At 38.1% G+C, this 17,994-nt stretch overlaps 2 protein-coding genes across 2 annotated transcripts; both read right to left on the reverse strand.

Moving 5' to 3' along the window:
* Window positions 1-467: 467 nt before the first annotated feature.
* LOC125187000 (linamarin synthase 2-like) lies at window positions 468-7,530 on the reverse strand. The gene is made up of 4 exons (XM_048083500.1): window positions 7,001-7,530; window positions 6,056-6,413; window positions 4,231-4,252; window positions 468-1,034 (listed from the first exon to the last, which is right to left on the reverse strand). The coding sequence occupies exons 1-4, from the start codon at window positions 7,491-7,493 to the stop codon at window positions 468-470; spliced, it is 1,440 nt and encodes a 479-aa protein (XP_047939457.1). The 5' UTR covers window positions 7,494-7,530.
* A 7,535-nt stretch (window positions 7,531-15,065) lies between these two features.
* LOC125201818 (linamarin synthase 2-like) lies at window positions 15,066-16,942 on the reverse strand. The gene is made up of 2 exons (XM_048100075.1): window positions 16,318-16,942; window positions 15,066-16,162 (listed from the first exon to the last, which is right to left on the reverse strand). The coding sequence occupies exons 1-2, from the start codon at window positions 16,823-16,825 to the stop codon at window positions 15,213-15,215; spliced, it is 1,458 nt and encodes a 485-aa protein (XP_047956032.1). The 5' UTR covers window positions 16,826-16,942; the 3' UTR covers window positions 15,066-15,212.
* Between the last annotated feature and the right edge of the window lie 1,052 nt (window positions 16,943-17,994).

The following is a 17,994-nucleotide window of genomic DNA, read 5'->3' on the forward strand; positions in this document are numbered from 1 at the left end:
TTTCATTCTCTTGTACTATGCACTCTGATTAATATATTTATTCCAAGTTATTTCAGTTCATATTTAGTTGTGCCACAGTTTTTCCCTCTTTCTTCCCTGCTTCTTTCATCCTCCCCTAGTCGCGATCAACCGGACTTTCTATCCTTAGAAAGTGCGGTCGCGACAAATTACCAAGGAACTAATCTCATTCGAAATTATGTTTTACTGCAAAAAGTGCATATTATTTTCTATGAACACATCATTAGTATATTATAATTAATTAAAATTTAATCAAATGTTTTATTGGTTTCGCATCTTTAAGGGATATGAGAGATCACAAAAGAAATGAGACAAAAAGTGACAAAAGACACACATACATTTACACAATTATAATTAGACATATATTTACATATACAACACCACTTTTTAAAATATTCCCCACACAATTTAATTATCCCACACACATGCACACCATAAATAAAACAACATCAACTAATAATTTTTTGCACTTCCTTGTAACCAAGAATATCATTCACCAACCTATCAAAATCATGATAAGATTCACCACCAACTCTCGTAGCCACTCCCGCTTTCCTCTTCCATTCCAAAGCATTCTCCTTCATAACCTTCCCTCTCTCCCCTTCCATCACCTCCCTCACAACTTCCTCCACCTTCTCCCTCCTCACATCCTCATCCACCTCCATCCCCATTCCCCATTCCACGCACACGAACCGTCGGTTTGTATGCTGCTCCGCGAAGAATGGCCAGCATAACATCGGCACACCCGCCCCAATGCTCTCCAGAGTCGAGTTCCATCCACAGTGGCTCAAAAACACGCCCACAGACGGGTGCAGAAGCACCTCGTCCTGGGCGCACCACCCCGCGATCAAGCACCTCCCCTTTGTCTCCTCAACGAAACCCGCGGGAAACCGGGCCGACTCGCCCATGGCGATGTCAGGTCGGGTTATCCAAAGAAACGGGTGCTTGCTATTGGCCAATCCCCATGCGAATTCTTCTAGATGTTTCTCGGAAATCAATGTCACACTTATTGAAACCTCTCCTACAAATATCAAAATTGAAGAAGTCATCAGCAGAAGTGAATGCAATGCCAAGTTGGAAAATAACATTACACTGCAGCAATATGGAAAAATGAAGTGTGCATCAGATTTAATTTGTAACTCTCAAATAAGTAAAATGCTACAAGACTCTTCATCTAACACATCAATGTAGAAGCTTGAAAGGTTGTAGAATGTGTTAGGTCTTGTGTTTTATTTAATGCTTATCTATTATGAGTAACTTATAAATAGTCTTGATGTAATGCTCCCTTCGACAAGTGAATATCTTGAATACAAATCTATTCATCTTTTATTTTTCTTTCATGGTATATAGAGCCTAGGTTCTGATCACCTTCTCTTCGCTTCCCTCCCTCCCTTTCCCTTACCTTTCTCCATTTTCTTTTTTTATGGATACAAATACTAATTCCAGCTCCTCCACCACCTCTCCCGTTTTTGCCCTACATCATCCTCTTTCCATCAAACTCTCCGATGAAAACTATCTCATTTGGCGACAACAAATTCTGGCTACTGTTCGTGGTCATGGTCTTGAGGGATTTCTTCTTGGATCAGACATCCCACCCTCTCCCTTTCTTACTACTGATGATGATGATGCTTCAAAGCAGCCCAATCCCGCCTACCTTGCTTGGCATCGCCAAGATCAACTTTTATCTGCTTGGATTCAAGGATCGCTTTCTGAGAGCTCGATGATACTCGTTGTTGGCCTCTCCACAAGCAAAGATATATGGCAAGCTATAGAGTCTAGCTATGCGAGCCAATCAAAAGCTAAAATTATGCAATACAAATTGCAGCTTCAAACTATCAAACGGCACAATCTTCCCATGAATGATTATCTTAACAAGGTCAAGTCTTGTTGTGACATATTAAGCTCTGCTGGTTGTCATGTCTCTCCGGAAGATCATATCCTCTATCTCTTGGCTGGTCTCGGCCCGGAATATGATCCTGTGATGGTCACCATCACCTCTAGGACAGAAAGTTGGTCTGTTCCAGATGTTACTGCCCTTCTCCTCAGCTTTGAGTCCAGATTAGAAACTGCTCGTCTTTCTTCCTTCAACACTGATGGCTCTCAACCCTCGGCTAACTTTGCTCATGCTAGTTCTGGTCCTCCCAGCAGAGATGGCTCTAGAAATGTTCCCTCTTATCCTCGTCGTGGTGGTGGCCGTGGTGGTGGTCGTGGTGGCCGCAGCCGATTCTCCAACAACAAAATCATATGCCAGCTATGTCAAAAACCTGGGCATTCAGCTGATCGTTGTTGGCATAGGTTTGAACAGAACTTCTCTCCTTCTGCTCCTGCTCCACGCCCTTCTCACTCTCATCTGCACCCGTCTGCTCCTCCTACCGCAAATCTTGTCCACGCTCGTGCTCCTCCTGTAGCTCCTCCCGGCTTCCGTCCACCTTCTCCCCACCAGCAACTTCACCAAGCACCTGCCTATTCCTATTCTCCTTCAGAGATTAGCTTTGACTCAGCTTCCAACTTTTGGTATCCTGACTCTGGTGCTACACATCATGTCTCCAATGACCTCTCATCTCTAAATGTTGCCACTGAGTATCAAGGAGGTAAATCTCTACATCTTGGCAATGGAGATGCTATCAATATTGCTCATATTGGTAGCTCTTCATTTCAATCACCTCTCTTGTCTTCAAGATATTTACTCTTGAATCATCTTTTACATGTTCCTCAAATTTCGAAAAACCTTCTAAGTGTTTCTAAGTTTGCAAATGACAATAATGTCTTCTTTGAGTTTCACCCTCTCTTTTGCTTTGTTAAGGATCGAATGTCCAGGAAGGTTCTTCTCAGAGGCACCCTTGATAATGGATTATATCGCTTCTCTCTTCCCAAGCCAGAGTCTGCTCACCTCTCTTCTGACTCAAGCCATGCACCCGTTGCCTTCTCTTCAGCTCTTTCCTCTACTTCCACATCTCATGTGTCTTCTACTTTAGATCTTTGGCACAAACGTCTTGGCCACTGTGCTTATGATTTAGTTGTTAAGGCTCTAAATGGCTGTAATATCAGTTTCAATTCAATAAAATCCAGTATCCTTTGTCATCCTTGTTGTATTGCTAAGAGTCATAGGCTCCCTTACACTGCTTCTAAATCTCAATATTCAGCTCCTCTCCATCTCATACATACTGACTTATGGGGCCCCTCTCCCATCAAATCCCGAAATGGGTTCTCCTACTACATCACTTTTGTAGATCAATTTACTCGCTTCACATGGATTTATCTATTGAAAGCCAAAAATGAAGTTCAAAACATTTTCAAACACTTCAAAGTGACTGCTGAAAACCAGCTTAATCATAAAATTAAGATTGTGCAAAGTGATTGGGGTGGAGAGTATAGAGGGCTTACTTCTTTTTTTCAGGAACATGGTATCATCCACAGATTATCTTGCCCTCATACTCCCCAACAAAATGGCCTCATTGAAAGGAAGCATCGACATGTTGTTGAGATGGGTTTAGCATTACTTGCTCAAGCAGGGTTGTCTACTCAATTTTGGGATGATGCCTTCACTTCCGCAGTCTACATCATCAACAGATTACCCACACCAACACTCCTTCTTGCCTCCCCCTTTGAAAAGTTGTACAACTCCAAGCCTAACTATCATGAGCTTAAAGTCTTTGGTTGTCTATGTTATCCATTCACTCGGCCTTACAATGCCCACAAGCTTGAATACAGATCATCACCTTCAACTTTTTTGGGATATAGTAATGCTCATAAAGGATACAAAGCTCTCCTTCCCAATGGAAAAGTCATCATCTCAAGAGATATCATATTTGATGAATCGTCCTTTCCTCACCTTAATTCTCAATCCTCACAAGCTCCCCCTCTGCCAAATAATCCTTCAAGCATTCCTTCCTTGCACATTATACCTCCTTCACCACCTACTACTAATCCCACTCCTCCCATCAATCTCTCTCCCGCTAATCCACCTGTCACACATGAATCTCCATCTTCACAGCCTTCTGCTACTGTAGCAGCAACCTCTCCAACTCCTCTCACCTCTGATAAAACCGCTTCCTCCTCTCTTATTCCAAGCTCTACAGCTGCCTCTCATCCTATGATCACTAGAGCTAAGGCTGGTATTTTTAAGCCTAAAATTCTTCTTGTCACATGTCCTTTTTCCTCTCTCCCTAAATCTGCCCAAGCTGCTCTTCTAATCCCAATTTGGAAGCGAGCCATGGTTGAAGAGTTTCTGGCTCTTATTCGAAATAAAACATGGATTCTAACCATTCTTCCTCCGGGGAAGAATCTTATTGGTTGTTCTTGGATTTTCAGGTTGAAGAAACATGCTAATGGCGATATTGCTCGACATAAAGCTCGATTGGTTGCTCAAGGCTTCTCCCAAGAGCCTGGTTTTGACTTCACCGATACATTCAGCCCTGTGGTCAAGCCCACAACCATTCGCATAATCCTGTCTCTTGCTATATCTTCTGGCTGGCGAATCAAGCACTTAGACGTCAACAATGCATTCTTACATGGAGATCTTGAGGAAGAAATCTACATGCGCCAACCCCTTGGCTTTGAACAAGGAGGCCCACACCTTGTGTGCAAACTCAACAAAGCTCTCTATGGCTTGAAGCAAGCCTCCAGATCATGGTTCCTCACTGTTCAAGCTGCCTTATTATCACTTGGATTCCATCAATCTCGGGCAGACCGGTCACTGTTCTTTCGGATTCGAGGTTCTGAAACAATTTATCTTCTCATCTACGTGGATGATATGTTAATTACTGGTAGTTCATCTTCTGCCATTGAGCATGTTATTTCAAGCCTCAGCAAGCAATTTTCTCTTAAGGATTTGGGTGAAGTGAAACATTTCCTAGGAGTTGAAGTCACTCAAACTGCTCAGGGACTCCATCTAAGTCAAGGTTCCTACATTAAAAATATCCTTGAACGAGTAAAAATGCAAGATGCGAAAGGATTGCCTACTCCAATGCTAGCAAATCTTAAATTATCAAAGGATGAAGGTGATCCCACCATAGATGGAAAGCTATATCGGAGCACTGTAGGAGCATTGCAGTATGCAACCCTCACACGACCGGAAATCAGCTATGCTGTTAATAAGGTTAGCCAATTCATGGCATGCCCTCTTGACTCTCATTGGAAGGCAGTGAAACGTATTGTCCGATACCTTGCCAGCTCGGTCGATTACGGCATTCATATTCAAGCATCTCACACCAATCTTATCGCCTTCTCCGACTCTGATTGGGCTTCAGATATTGACGACCGACGATCTGTAACTGGCTATTGTGTTTTTCTGGGTAAGAACTTGATCTCTTGGTGTTCCAAAAAGCAGCCTGTTGTCTCTCGAAGCAGCACCGAGGCTGAATACCGGAGTCTTGCTCAGGCTGTCTGTGATGTCACTTGGGTAACTCATCTCCTCTCCGAATTGAAAATCCCATCCTCTCGCACTCCGATTGTGTGGGTGGATAATATCAGTACCATCGCATTGGCCAGCAACCCAGTTCTTCACGCCCGCTCCAAGCATATTGAATTAGACATACATATTGTTCGCGACAAGGTTCAAGACAAATTAGTGGATCTTCGTCATGTTCCATCTGCCGACCAAATTGCAGATATCCTCACCAAGCCACTTTCTTACCAATTCTTCTCTAAACTTCGCAACAAACTCACTGTTTGTTCTAAGTCGGCGCTCGAATTGAGGGGGGATATTGAAACCTCTCCTACAAATATCAAAATTGAAGAAGTCATCAGCAGAAGTGAATGCAATGCCAAGTTGGAAAATAACATTACACTGCAGCAATATGGAAAAATGAAGTGTGCATCAGATTTAATTTGTAACTCTCAAATAAGTAAAATGCTACAAGACTCTTCATCTAACACATCAATGTAGAAGCTTGAAAGGTTGTAGAATGTGTTAGGTCTTGTGTTTTATTTAATGCTTATCTATTATGAGTAACTTATAAATAGTCTTGATGTAATGCTCCCTTCGACAAGTGAATATCTTGAATACAAATCTATTCATCTTTTATTTTTCTTTCACTGTTTGTCTAGCCATTCTAAGCATTTTCTATCTTCTTTCCATAGATTTGGCTTGAATGAGATTTGTTGGTTTTTGGAAATTTCATCGGAAAGCAAGGAGAGAGGGCCGATGTTGTATGTTGGTGGAGATGTGGATGAGATGGCTTCGAGGACTCGATGTTCGAGTGCATTGAATGTGTTGAAGATGATTCCAGTTGCTTGTAGACAGTTTTGAGCTTCGTCTCTCAGATAGTTGAACAAGACATCATCCTTGTTTGTTGTTCGGATAAAGCTAGGGAAGTCTCTGAGCTTTATGTTGGGAATGCCCCGAATCCAATCTATTTCTTTCTCTAGCAATCCCTTCTCCATGAACTTGTCATCTAGCCACAAAATAATTTGATTAGAAAATACCCCCATGTCAATTCAAATTTAACTAAGACGTATATGCTTGGGATAAAAAAACGAAAAGCCTACTACTTTAGTAAAGAATGGGAACGATGGTCGGAAAATGAAACAAAAAAACTACTAGTATTATAATAACATTTCATATATTGCAAGGAGAGAACAAAAATCATTACATGAATCATATAAGTCACTTCATCTATAACCAATTGGTTAAGGTCATTTAGCCAAATTTAACATACCTAACAATATATCTAAGCTTTAAATTTGGGCCAATTTGATAGGGCTGTTCAATCCTACGATAAAAAAAAGGTCCAACTTCCCTTGGAGTTTGAGTTGGAGTGTTGGCAAAAGAAACAAAAATTACTACTCCCTCTTGTGTGTGGCAATGTGACGTTAATAAAAAAAGTGGAAATTTAAAATTATTAGTTTTATAATAATTGTGAGCGAAATAAATTAGTAGAATATGAAATTTAATTACTAAAATGAGACGAATAATGATGACGGAAGGGAGTATAACATTATCATCCAATCACCAATTGAATGGACTACATATATATTCTACCTTGGAAGGGGACCATCCCTTGATTCTGGAGTTCCCGGTAAGAGAGGTAGCCCATGAAACCACAAGCCGAGGCCGTCCACAGCTGAAACACCGGAATCCCCAATTCGGCACCCGCCTTAATCGCGAAGCTCATTGCTCCATCGGCAATTATACAAGTAATTCTCGGCACATCCGCCGCCGCAGCCAGCTTCCCAAGCACCCGCCGGAAAACGGGCAGGCAAGACTTCCTGATCGAGTCGCACAGCGCCACGGGATCCTGGGTGGCGTCGCGGTCGGACGGCGGCAGGCCCTCCGGCATGGTCTCGAACCGGAGATTCTCGAAGCTCCGCATCCACTCCGCCCCTTTCGACCGGATCAATCGCCGGTGGTTGAACTCGGTGTTGACGATGGTGACGAAGAAGCCCCTTGTTTGTAGGAGCGAGGCCAGCTGCATCGCCGGAATGAGGTGGCCTTGCGCCGGAAATGGCACGAGAACGGCATGCGCACTGGTCATTCTGGAATGGATTATAGGGAGTTGTAAAATTTAAAAGTTGAGAGTTGCATATATATTTGAATGAGAAGCAGTGTGGGTCTTTTATATAGCTAGATTGAGTTGAAAAGTATGATAGTGGAATATAATTTGGATTGCTACTCATAATGTAACGTGATCATCATGATATGGGATAATTGTGGTCTGTGGAATCATTGTATTTTGATGGTATTGGATTCACATACAACTCGTGCATGCTTACTTCTTTGACTGTAATAGTACAAATACATTAGGCTGCAAATAGTCAATTTTGTTGAAAAGGTGCGAAATACTATTAGTGTTCCTCCGTCCATAAATTTTGTCATATTATGACCGTACACAAACTTTAACAAATATAATAAAAAGTGAGTTAAAAAATTAATTAAATATGTGTCATATTTTTATATTAGTTTTATAATAAAAAATGTGTGGGAATAAGTTAGTGTAATATGAGATACTCTATCGAAAATGGTATAAAATGAAATGTGCCAAATTTTATGAGACAGATGGAAATGGAAAAATGTGATAAACTTTCTAGGACACAGGGAGTATTAATTATGAATAATTTCTTCAATAATCGTATAGTCAATACTAAATAATTAGGTAGAAACTTTTAAGGACCAAAACGTAGTAGAGTTTTAGTTGGGTAGAGGTCATAGTATATTTTTGGATATTGCAAATTCTTTTAATATAGCTAAAATTTTGAGACGTAAAATTTAGCATCATTAAATTGGAGACGTATTAAATAGAAGCGTCCCTAATTAGTGTTTAAATTAGGAAAACATTAAATGAATGTGTCCCTAAATGTTTAAATTAGAGATGCATATTTTTTAATTATCTAAATTAGCATAAGTTTACTTTTTTTAAAAATAAGCTACTACAAATCTACAATCGTGTTTAAATTTACAGCTCATCGTGTAGATTTGGGATATTTATTTACTCCCTCCGTCCCAAGATAAGTGGGCACAAACTTTTCGGTACAGAATTTAAGGAAATTGTGTTTTGTTAGTAAAGTGGAAATTGAATAAAGTAAGAGAGTTAATAAAGTAGAGAGAAAAAGTAAGAGGGAGTGTTGAATATTTGTGGTGGACTTTCATTTGGGCTGGTTATTTATTTGGCCCATGTGAAAATAATTTGGGCTGAGCCCAATTACCTTACCTCTACCATCAGATGTTGCCATGTATACTCCCACCCGGATCTTGGCTTAGAGCCGTTGGATTGTGGCTTGTATTTGTTATGTGAGACGAGACCTTCTTTCTTCTCTCATTATTCAGAACTCTCTATCTCTCTAACTCACTCGATTCAGTGAATCTCTCTTCTCTCTCTATACTCTCTTCTTCTCCAATGTCTTCTCCGGCTGTTGTCTTTTGGTTATCACGGTTTCTTTGAGTGATAGACCGGTGGCTTTGCTGGTGTAAGCAACTGCTTTGGTTGCTTGGGTGTTTCTGAGATCTAGGGTTTCGGTGTGTGAGAGATCTGGTGCGAGGTTGTGTTCTGTGATTCTAGATTCGGTGTGAAGGAGTTGTTTGATGTTGTTTTCTGCGGTGTGAGGTGAATCACTTGTGGATTCAACGGAGTTCCCTTGGATTTGGTTTCTGGTGAATAGATTTGTTCTAAAGGCGGGTGGTTGAGCCATCGCCTTGATCTGTTATGTGTTCTTCTTGATCTTCTTATCACTTGTATAATTGTTTTAGATCCGAGAGGATCTTAGTTGTTATTACTAACAAGTTTGGTGAGTGTGCAGGTTTAAGGAGGGTTGGTGATAAATCAAGAACTTAGCATGGGCTATTAACTGTTGTAATAGTTGATAGGTTTCCCGTTGTAATCTTGATTACCTATCAGTCGTATGGTTGAGAGTTTGACTGAGCTCTCCTTAATGAAGAACAAAGAGGTCTTGGTAATTAGTGAATTCGAACCTAGTCTGATCCCTACAGAGAGAATACCAAAAAAGAAAATAGCTCACTTATCTTGGGACGTCCCAAAAAGGAATGTGAGTGGCTTATCTTGGAACAGAGGGAGTACAATATAATTCTCCATCTAGCGCTCGATTCGAGTTCGATTCTTTGATACGCGAAAGGTTCTGGGAATAAGCGCATGCGGATAGACCTAAATAAATGTATGTATGGATGCGTTGATACGCTCAGATTTTGCACTATTTAAAGGTTATTATTTGATCTGCCATAAGTCTCAAAGTTGCATTACATGTCAATTATTTGCATATTTTATCTATCTTGGTATTTTGACGTGTTTTGTCAAAAATGTACAAAATAGAGCCAAAAAGGGACCCAGTGGTCCGCTGGACCCTAGCCACCTGTCTCTGAAAGTTGAACAAAGTGGTCAGAAACTTTCCAGCAGCCCGTGGGCCTGTTCGCGCACAACCACCTCAGTTCAAACCCGTTTACCGGTGATTATAAACTTCAACCAGGGTGTACTATATATCATTCTCTTCGTTTCGAAAGATCTTCATGTGGGTACCTTGAACATCTCAATCGGAGTTATGTGGAGAAGTTTTGGCAAATGTAACGCAGTGCAGTCAAAACTGACTGGAATTTAGGAGGAAATTCATGGAAGGGAAGAAAATATTACTCCCTTCGTTTCATAGTAATGAAGTCATTTTGCCATTTTAGTATGTTCCATAGGAATATAGTTATTTCTTTTTAGTCAAAGTCAATACATTTCTTCTCACTTGCTCTCACTTACTTTATTCTATTCATCTCTCAACGTTTTTCATTTCCTGCTTTATTCTTCTTTTACTTAACCCACTTAACACAATTTTTCTTAATCTCCGTAACGGAAAGAAATATCTCCATTACTATGGAACGGAATGAGTACTTTGTGAAGCCAAATCTTTTCCATTCCTTATAGACTACGAAAATTACCAAGTCTAAATGTTTTTCATGCCTATGAATACCCCATAACCTAACTCATACTTTCCCCCGTTTTTTAAAAATAGAAACATTTGAAATGACACTGGTTTTAATACACAATTGGTAAAGTAAGAGAGAAAAATTAGTAAAATAAGAAAAAGAATGAAAAAAATGAATAAAGTACTTAAGAGAGAGGAAGAAAAAAATAGTGAAAATAATGTTGGTGGATTGTGGATCTACGTCCAAAAATAGAAAGATTCTAAAGTTTCAATTTTTAAGAGACGGGCTAAAATGGAAAGAGTTGCTATTTCTAAAATATGAAGGGGAGTCTTCAAGGCTCCTCCCTCTGTACTCCACAACCTATTTCTTTCATCATTCTTGGATATTGAAGCAAGACAAAAGGAGACTGAAGACTTCAAGATTTACCCTTGAGATTTATTTGTTTATTTCATGTCTTGTACTTTAATTATTGTTTTAGTTCATCCGTCTATGAATTTTATGGATTGTTAAACAATAAAATTTTGAGATTTGATAATAATTAACTTTTATGCAGTTTTTTTATGTTTAATGTTCAGCACTAGTTGTACTTGATTTTTTTTGTGCTTTTGTTCGACTAATTAGCCGTTATTTTGATTGTTGTAAATCACTGATCGGGCGGTGGCAAGCCCTCCGGCATCGTCTCGAACCAGAGATTCTTGAAGCTTCGCATCCACTCCGCCCCATTCGACTGGATCAATCGCCGGTCGTGCTGGATTATAGTAAAATTTAGAAATTGAGAGTTGCATATATATTTCATGAGAACCAGTGTTGATCTTTTATAGAGATTGTAATTGAAAAATATAATAGTGGAATATAATTTGGATTACTACTCATAATGTAACGTGATCATCATGAATTGTGGAATCATTTTATTTGATGGTATTGATTCGCACAGAACTCGGGCATGCTTACTTGTTTGACTATAACTTCAATAGTAATAATAAATACTCCCTCCATCCACGAATAAGAGTCCCGTTTTTTTCATTTTGATCCGTCCACGAATAAGAGTCTCGGTTCATAATTATCATAAATGGTAAAGAGACCACACATTCCACTAACTCATTCCACTCACATATTATTTAAAACTAATATATACAAATAGGACCCCTATTCCATTAACTTTCTTCCACCCACTTTTCTTAACATTTCTTAAAATCTGCGCTATTTAAAAATGAGACTCTTAATCGTGGACGGAAGGAGTATGCGTTAGGATGTAACTATTATAGATAATTTCTTGAGTAATCATAACATCGAAGGACTAAAGTATTTAGTAGAATTTTATTAATGTAGACTAGATACCATGGATCTGTTTCTTTTCTCTAATTTTCTTTGTCGCTATTTCTCACCCTACTTTAGCAATAGAGTCAGTAAAAACGTAATTCATGCTATTTCTATTACTTTTATTATGAAAATAGTAATCCCCCTCATTCCATGTTAATAGAGACGTTTCATTTTTTATATTTATTTTAAAAAAATAATAATAAATAGTTAAAATAGAAGAAAAGTAAACTAAGAAAGAGATTCCATCAACCAACATATTGTTACAGGATCCACTATAAGTCCACTGCTAAATTTGCCATAGGATATGCCGCATGTCAATTTCACCATGTATAGGCTTTCAGTTAGCTAGCTTCTAAATCGGTTTAATGATTCCATCGTGTAAACTATAATTTCACACACTTCTTGTTCTTAGAGTTTCAAATCTATCCTTTGCTCCAAAATCTGAATTAAAGGGACATCAAATAATAGGTCAATGCTAAATTAGTTTGTTCGAAAACTACGGTAGAACAAAATATTATGGTGATACCATATCTATCCTTTGTCATACCACATACCGTATCAAAAACTGCAGTATGACAAAATACCATACCGATACCATATCGAATTTTCAGTATACTAAAAATTCGATATGGTTAATTTTTTATACTATTACCTTACCGTTATTGCGTTATCACCGAAAGTACAGTATTTTCCTAATCCTAGTTAACCTATTAACTTTAACATTATAGCACACACAAAATAGCACAAACAAAAGTATAAAAGGCATTAAACAATTGCTCTAATATTTTCTAATCTCATTTCAAGTTTCTAAAACTATTAATTTCACCAATGAATAAAAAACGAGCACTTAGACTTTATTTATTTTGCTAGGACTCATCCTCGGTCTAAGTAGGACAACCTGTAAAAACATTTGACAGTTGAACTCATTAGTTCATAAATTATAACAATTCATCAATTGGCAGTTAAAAAAATTCAAAATACTTTTGAAATTCCAAAAATAAAATATATTTATTTATTTATAAAAATTTACGAGATATTACAGAAAATGAGTCAATCTTCAATAGGACGAAGAGAGTATATCCTAACAGTATTCCTTCGGCATTAAAGTGAAATATGTACGTGTTTTTTAGATGGCCAAGCACGAAGACAAATCAATTGTCATTAGTGTGTTCCATGGCATAATGGATATGTTTTGTCGTTTCGTTTTAGTTTTACGGGGATATTTATCTAAATCCATTAACGACTAATTTTTCCACGTAGGGCGTTAGAATTCACAGAACATTTTCAAGAATTTTACAAAGATTATGCATAATGATGATATGTAGAAATCGGAAGGGAAGATGAGTGGCGTTGGTGGCGCAAAGTTTTGTATTTCTGTTTCTCATTCATCGTAGGTGAATTTTTTTGGAAATTATGATGGAGATGTTGGACTTTACTTTAAGGTTAATTTCGGGGGAGCATGGATGGGTGATTATTTGACTTATTTGCTTTGTACTACCATATTAATCTATTGATTTAATCATACATGTTTTGGTAGGTTTGTAATTTATGGTACAAATTATATATTTTACAATAACGTGTCATTTGTTGTAAGTTTATTATTTTATGGTTGCCCATTATGTATTCTAAAATTAATTTTTGTATTGACCTATTGATGATAGCTCTGATAGTTCATTTTATTCTCAATCGAATCATGTACTTATAGTTTACACCGAGTAAGTTGGAGTTGTTTTTTCCCATAATCTATAAGTCACAATATGATATAAAATTTTAGTATAATAGTATTTTAATTTTAGTCATTTTTTGCCATATTTTTTATTTATATAAAATATTTTATAAATTAATTGATAAAATTTTTATGTTCTTTTGTTAATTTCACGGTTTATAGTTTTTTATACGTATAACCTATAGTATTTAATAATTCAAATAATTTAATGAGAAAAAAATGAATTGTTAACAATATTTATAATATTAAATATTAAAAGATATAAAATAGTAAGACATATTGATTATAAAATAGATATTTAAATAAATATATAATGATATAATTTTGATAATTATAGTGAAAAAGTTTACTAGTATAATTTTAGAAAATTCGTTCTATTTATAAATTCATTATAGTGATAAAATATTTTTATTTATAATAGATTTACTATATTTGTGGAATACTTTGAATTTAAGTAAAATTGTTATTTATCGGCAAATATTTTTATTGTGTCTGCAGTTTATTTTGATGTACTATATTACATTGTTGTTATATACTTCCTCCGTCTCAAGATAAGTGACTTGTATTCCTTTTTGGGGTGTCCCACTATAAGTGACCTATTTCCATTTTTAGCAAAAAGTCATCTCTCTTACTTTATTCTCTCTTCTCTCCTCTACTTTTCCCTCTTTCATACTTTACTCTCTCCACTTTAACTTATTTAAATACCATTCCTTAAATTCCGTGCTTTCAAAGAAGTAAGTCACTTATCTTGGGACGGAGAGAGTACATAATTAATTAGTTATTTTTGTTTTGTGTGATGTAAATGTTTTTTTTGTAAAGTTGAATTAATATTGTAAATCTATTTAAATATATGTGCATTTTCTATAATAAGTGAAGTCACAGACACACCACAAGTTAAATAGTACATGATTTCTAAATCTAATTTTACTTATTCTCACATAGTTTTTGACATATGGCGGAGCCACTTAGAACTTCAGATTTCTCAAATCTTATCAATTTGTTTGTTTATAACGTGGAATGGGAATCTCAAGAACCCCGACTGCTCTAAAAGCAAAATCACATGTTGGACAGAGCTATTTAATTGTTAAATAACTTAACTTAATTAGGCTATTACCTAAATATAAAATTGACATTGGTTGTAATCCATGTTTAGACACGTGTCAGAATAATAGGTACCCAGGATATTATATTAGGAGTATATGTTATGGGCTAGTTTGTATTATATGGTTCCCAAGAACACTTCGTGGGGAATCAAATTTGCATTCGGCACGTTTCAACTTTTATGGGATCTTGGAACTACTAGGATATTGAGGAATTGTCGATGCATAAAATCATAATTATTGATACGGATCTTTTCCACATGAAAAGGAAATATTGTCATTTTCAAATATTGTGTTACAGTAGAGCGAACTCAACCTCAAAAAGAGGTAAAGAAAGTCTTGGTCCCAAAAAATAATTAAACAAATGATGATCATGAATTGCTAGAAGCCTGAAGCGAACTCAACCTCAAAAAGAGGGAAAGAAAGTCTTGGTCCCAAAAAATAATACTAAAAGAATCATGATCATTTTATCACTACCCCGCATTTTATCACTACCCCGTTGATATGTACTATATTTTGTTTGATTTGATAGAAACACTAATAATTAAATGAATAACGCAATATATTTTTCTTACATAAGGAAGGATGGCCAGAATTTATTAACGTTACAATCCCAAATAGCATTAACCAAAGCCACAAATAATCTAAATTGCCTGCATATTGAAAAAGCACACTTTAGAGTAATGTGAAATCATCCATGGTAGCGAAGACCCTTTTTTATGACCTCCTCAAAATTAACATAAGATTCCCCTCCAACTTGAGTAACATCTTGTGCTATTTTTTTCCACTCTTGAGCCTTCAATCTCATCTTCTTACCCTTCTCCCCAACCATCATCTCCCTAACCACATTCGCGATATCGTCCCTCCTCACTCGATGATCGATCTCCATCCCGATCCCCCACTTCTCGCACGAGTAGTGGCAGTTCGTCTGCTGGTCCGCGAAAAAGGGCCAGCAGATGACTGGCACACCGCACGAGATGCTTTCCAAATTCGAGTTCCATCCACAGTGCGTCAGGAACGCCCCCACAGCACCGTGGGTCAGCACCTCATCCTGGGCACACCATGTCACCATCACCCCCCTATCTTCAACTGCCTCGAGAAACTCTCGAGGCAGCTCCCCTGACGACTCTCCGTTTTCCCCCTTGACCACGTCGGGCCTCACGACCCACAAAAACGGTTGCTTGCTATCCGCGAGGCCCAAGGCAAAATCCCAGAAGTTCTGGCCCGTCATCGTAGTGATGCTCCCGTAGTTCACGTAGATGACGGACTCGGGCTTCTGGCGGTCAAGCCAATCGAAAACTTTTGAATCCGGCTTCCACAAACTCGAATTGAGAGACTTAGCTTCACCATCCTTCACATGTTTGCCTAACAGAGGAAGTGGGCCGATTGTGTAGAAGTTTGTGTAGTTAAATTTCGAGACCACAGCCTCTAATGCCTCCTTTTCCAATTCTTGGAATGTGTTGAAGATTATGGCAGAGGCTTTCAGACAAGACTGCGCTTCCTCTCCCAAGAAATCGAACATGATGTCGTTCGGATCCGATGTCTGAAAGAAGCTTGGCAGATCCTTCAATCGGATGTTCGGCATGCCCGGGACCCAGTCCACCGGCGTGTCGAGCGTCCCATCGCTCAAAAAATCCTCATCTGCAAACAACAAACACAATTAGAAAAATCTCATTCTTGTCCCACATCGACTTTTTTAATGATTTTTTCTCTTCTATACATATATTGAGTTGACTAATTTTACATGGTATCAGAACAGGCCCAAGTAGTATTTTAAAAAAAACACAGAGACTCACTCAAGGGAAAGATGCCTCTCTTGATGAGCTCACGATAGTGCAAGTAGCCAATGAAGGAGCAAGCCGATGCCGTCCAAAACTGGACATCGGGGAATCCCATCTCCTGCGCCGCTCGGATGCCGAAGCTCATGACTCCGTCCGAGATGACGCACGAGACAGGAGGTGTGTCCCCGCCTTCTGAGTCCAAGCGGGCGAGGAGCTTTTTAAAGGGAGCGAGGCAGGTCATCCTGGTGTAGTAACACAGGAACGGGATGTCCTGCGTCGCTCCCTCGTCAGACTGGACGGGCATGCCGTCCGGGATAGTCTCGAAGCGGAAGTCCGGGAGGCCGCGGACGGAGTCGGGGCCCTTGGAGCGGATGAGGCGGCGGTGGTTGAACTCGGTGTTGACGAAGGTGACGTGGAAGCCGCGGGAGTGGAGGAGCTTCGCCAGCCTCATCATAGGGGTGACGTGGCCTTGGGCTGGATATGGGACCATCACGACATGGGGCTTCTCAGCTATTGACCCCATTTTTTTTTCTTCTTCTTTTGCTGTTATTTTCGAATAGCTGTGTTTCTTGTTTAAAGGAGTGGAGATTTATGGTTATGGCTGATTTTTAATTGGTATTTATAGAGGGATGGGTCGCACTGGCATATGTATAAATAAATGGTGCCCATTCTTGATATAGAAAGATCATTGTACCATGTGGGATTTTGTAGATGCTCCTTTCATTTTGTCAATATGCGTGCAAGAGAATCTTTTAATATAGTATGCTCTTTCAATTAGAAAAGTAAGCTCTAATGTCTAGACATGTAAATAGTTCTGATTGGATTATTATTGACTCGACTGATATTAATCCAATTCATTTGAGTTTTATTGTGTCAAGCTGATAACCACTCAATCCGATTAACTTTGACCAAAACTCATTAAATTTGTGCGTGATAGTGTCGGGTTTCCGTGTCATATCAAAAATTTACAACTCTACGTTCACGATACGACACAATTTTATCTAACAAGACGTGATAACAACCCAATCTTGATATCAAATTATTAATTCTTGATATTACACGATAAAAGCAGTATTACACAAGTAAATTATGATATAACTCGATTAATTAGTACTTAACCATGATTTAAATCTATATAATTAAATTATATTATACTCCCTTCATCCCACAAAAGATGTCACACTTTCATTTTAGTTTGTTTTGTTCCATAAAAGATGTCACATTTCCATTTTTGGAAAAAGTTCTCTCTCGCATGAATATAAAAATTATATTTTCTATCTCCATTTAACACACGAAATAAAACCTCCTAAAATCTCGTGCAGTCCCACAAGTGTGACGTCTTTTCTGGGACGAAGGGAGTAATATTTTTAAAATAAATTTTTTCTTAACGGATTCTCCTATTCCAAACCGACCCAATCCAGACATAAACTGAAGTTATCGAATTCTTATTGGATCGATCTGATAAGATTCTAAATCCATTAAAGCTTGACCAAACTCATCAAATTTGTGTATCTCTGTGTCGAATTTTTGTGTATTCTGTCGAATTTTTGTGTAGTGTGAAAAATTGCAGGAAGCACTTTAACGTACACAAGTCTAATTTATATAGCTGTTCAAGGATTAGATTAATCTCAAGTAGGACAAGTATTAATTTGGTTATAAGTGGAGTAAATTTAATTTATTTGTGAATAGAAA

This window comes from Salvia hispanica, chromosome 1 (genome assembly GCF_023119035.1).
Source record: "Salvia hispanica cultivar TCC Black 2014 chromosome 1, UniMelb_Shisp_WGS_1.0, whole genome shotgun sequence".
Lineage (NCBI taxonomy): Eukaryota > Viridiplantae > Streptophyta > Magnoliopsida > Lamiales > Lamiaceae > Salvia > Salvia hispanica.

Bases quoted from the DNA above. Each gene is read 5' to 3' on its own strand.
- LOC125187000 (XM_048083500.1), bottom strand. From the start codon at position 7,493: ATGACCAGTGCGCATGCCGTTCTCGTGCCATTTCCGGCGCAAGGCCAC. The intron at 6,414-7,000 runs GTAGAATATATA...TTTTGTGGCTAG, and splicing joins AGGGATGGTCCCCTTCCAAG to ATGACAAGTTCATGGAGAAG. The intron at 4,253-6,055 runs GTGAAAGAAAAA...ATTTCGAATAAG, and splicing joins TTAGAATGGCTAGACAAACA to AGCCAGAAACTCTTCAACCA.
- LOC125201818 (XM_048100075.1), bottom strand. From the start codon at position 16,825: ATGGGGTCAATAGCTGAGAAGCCCCATGTCGTGATGGTCCCATATCCA. The intron at 16,163-16,317 runs GTGAGTCTCTGT...TGTTGTTTGCAG, and splicing joins GAGAGGCATCTTTCCCTTGA to ATGAGGATTTTTTGAGCGAT.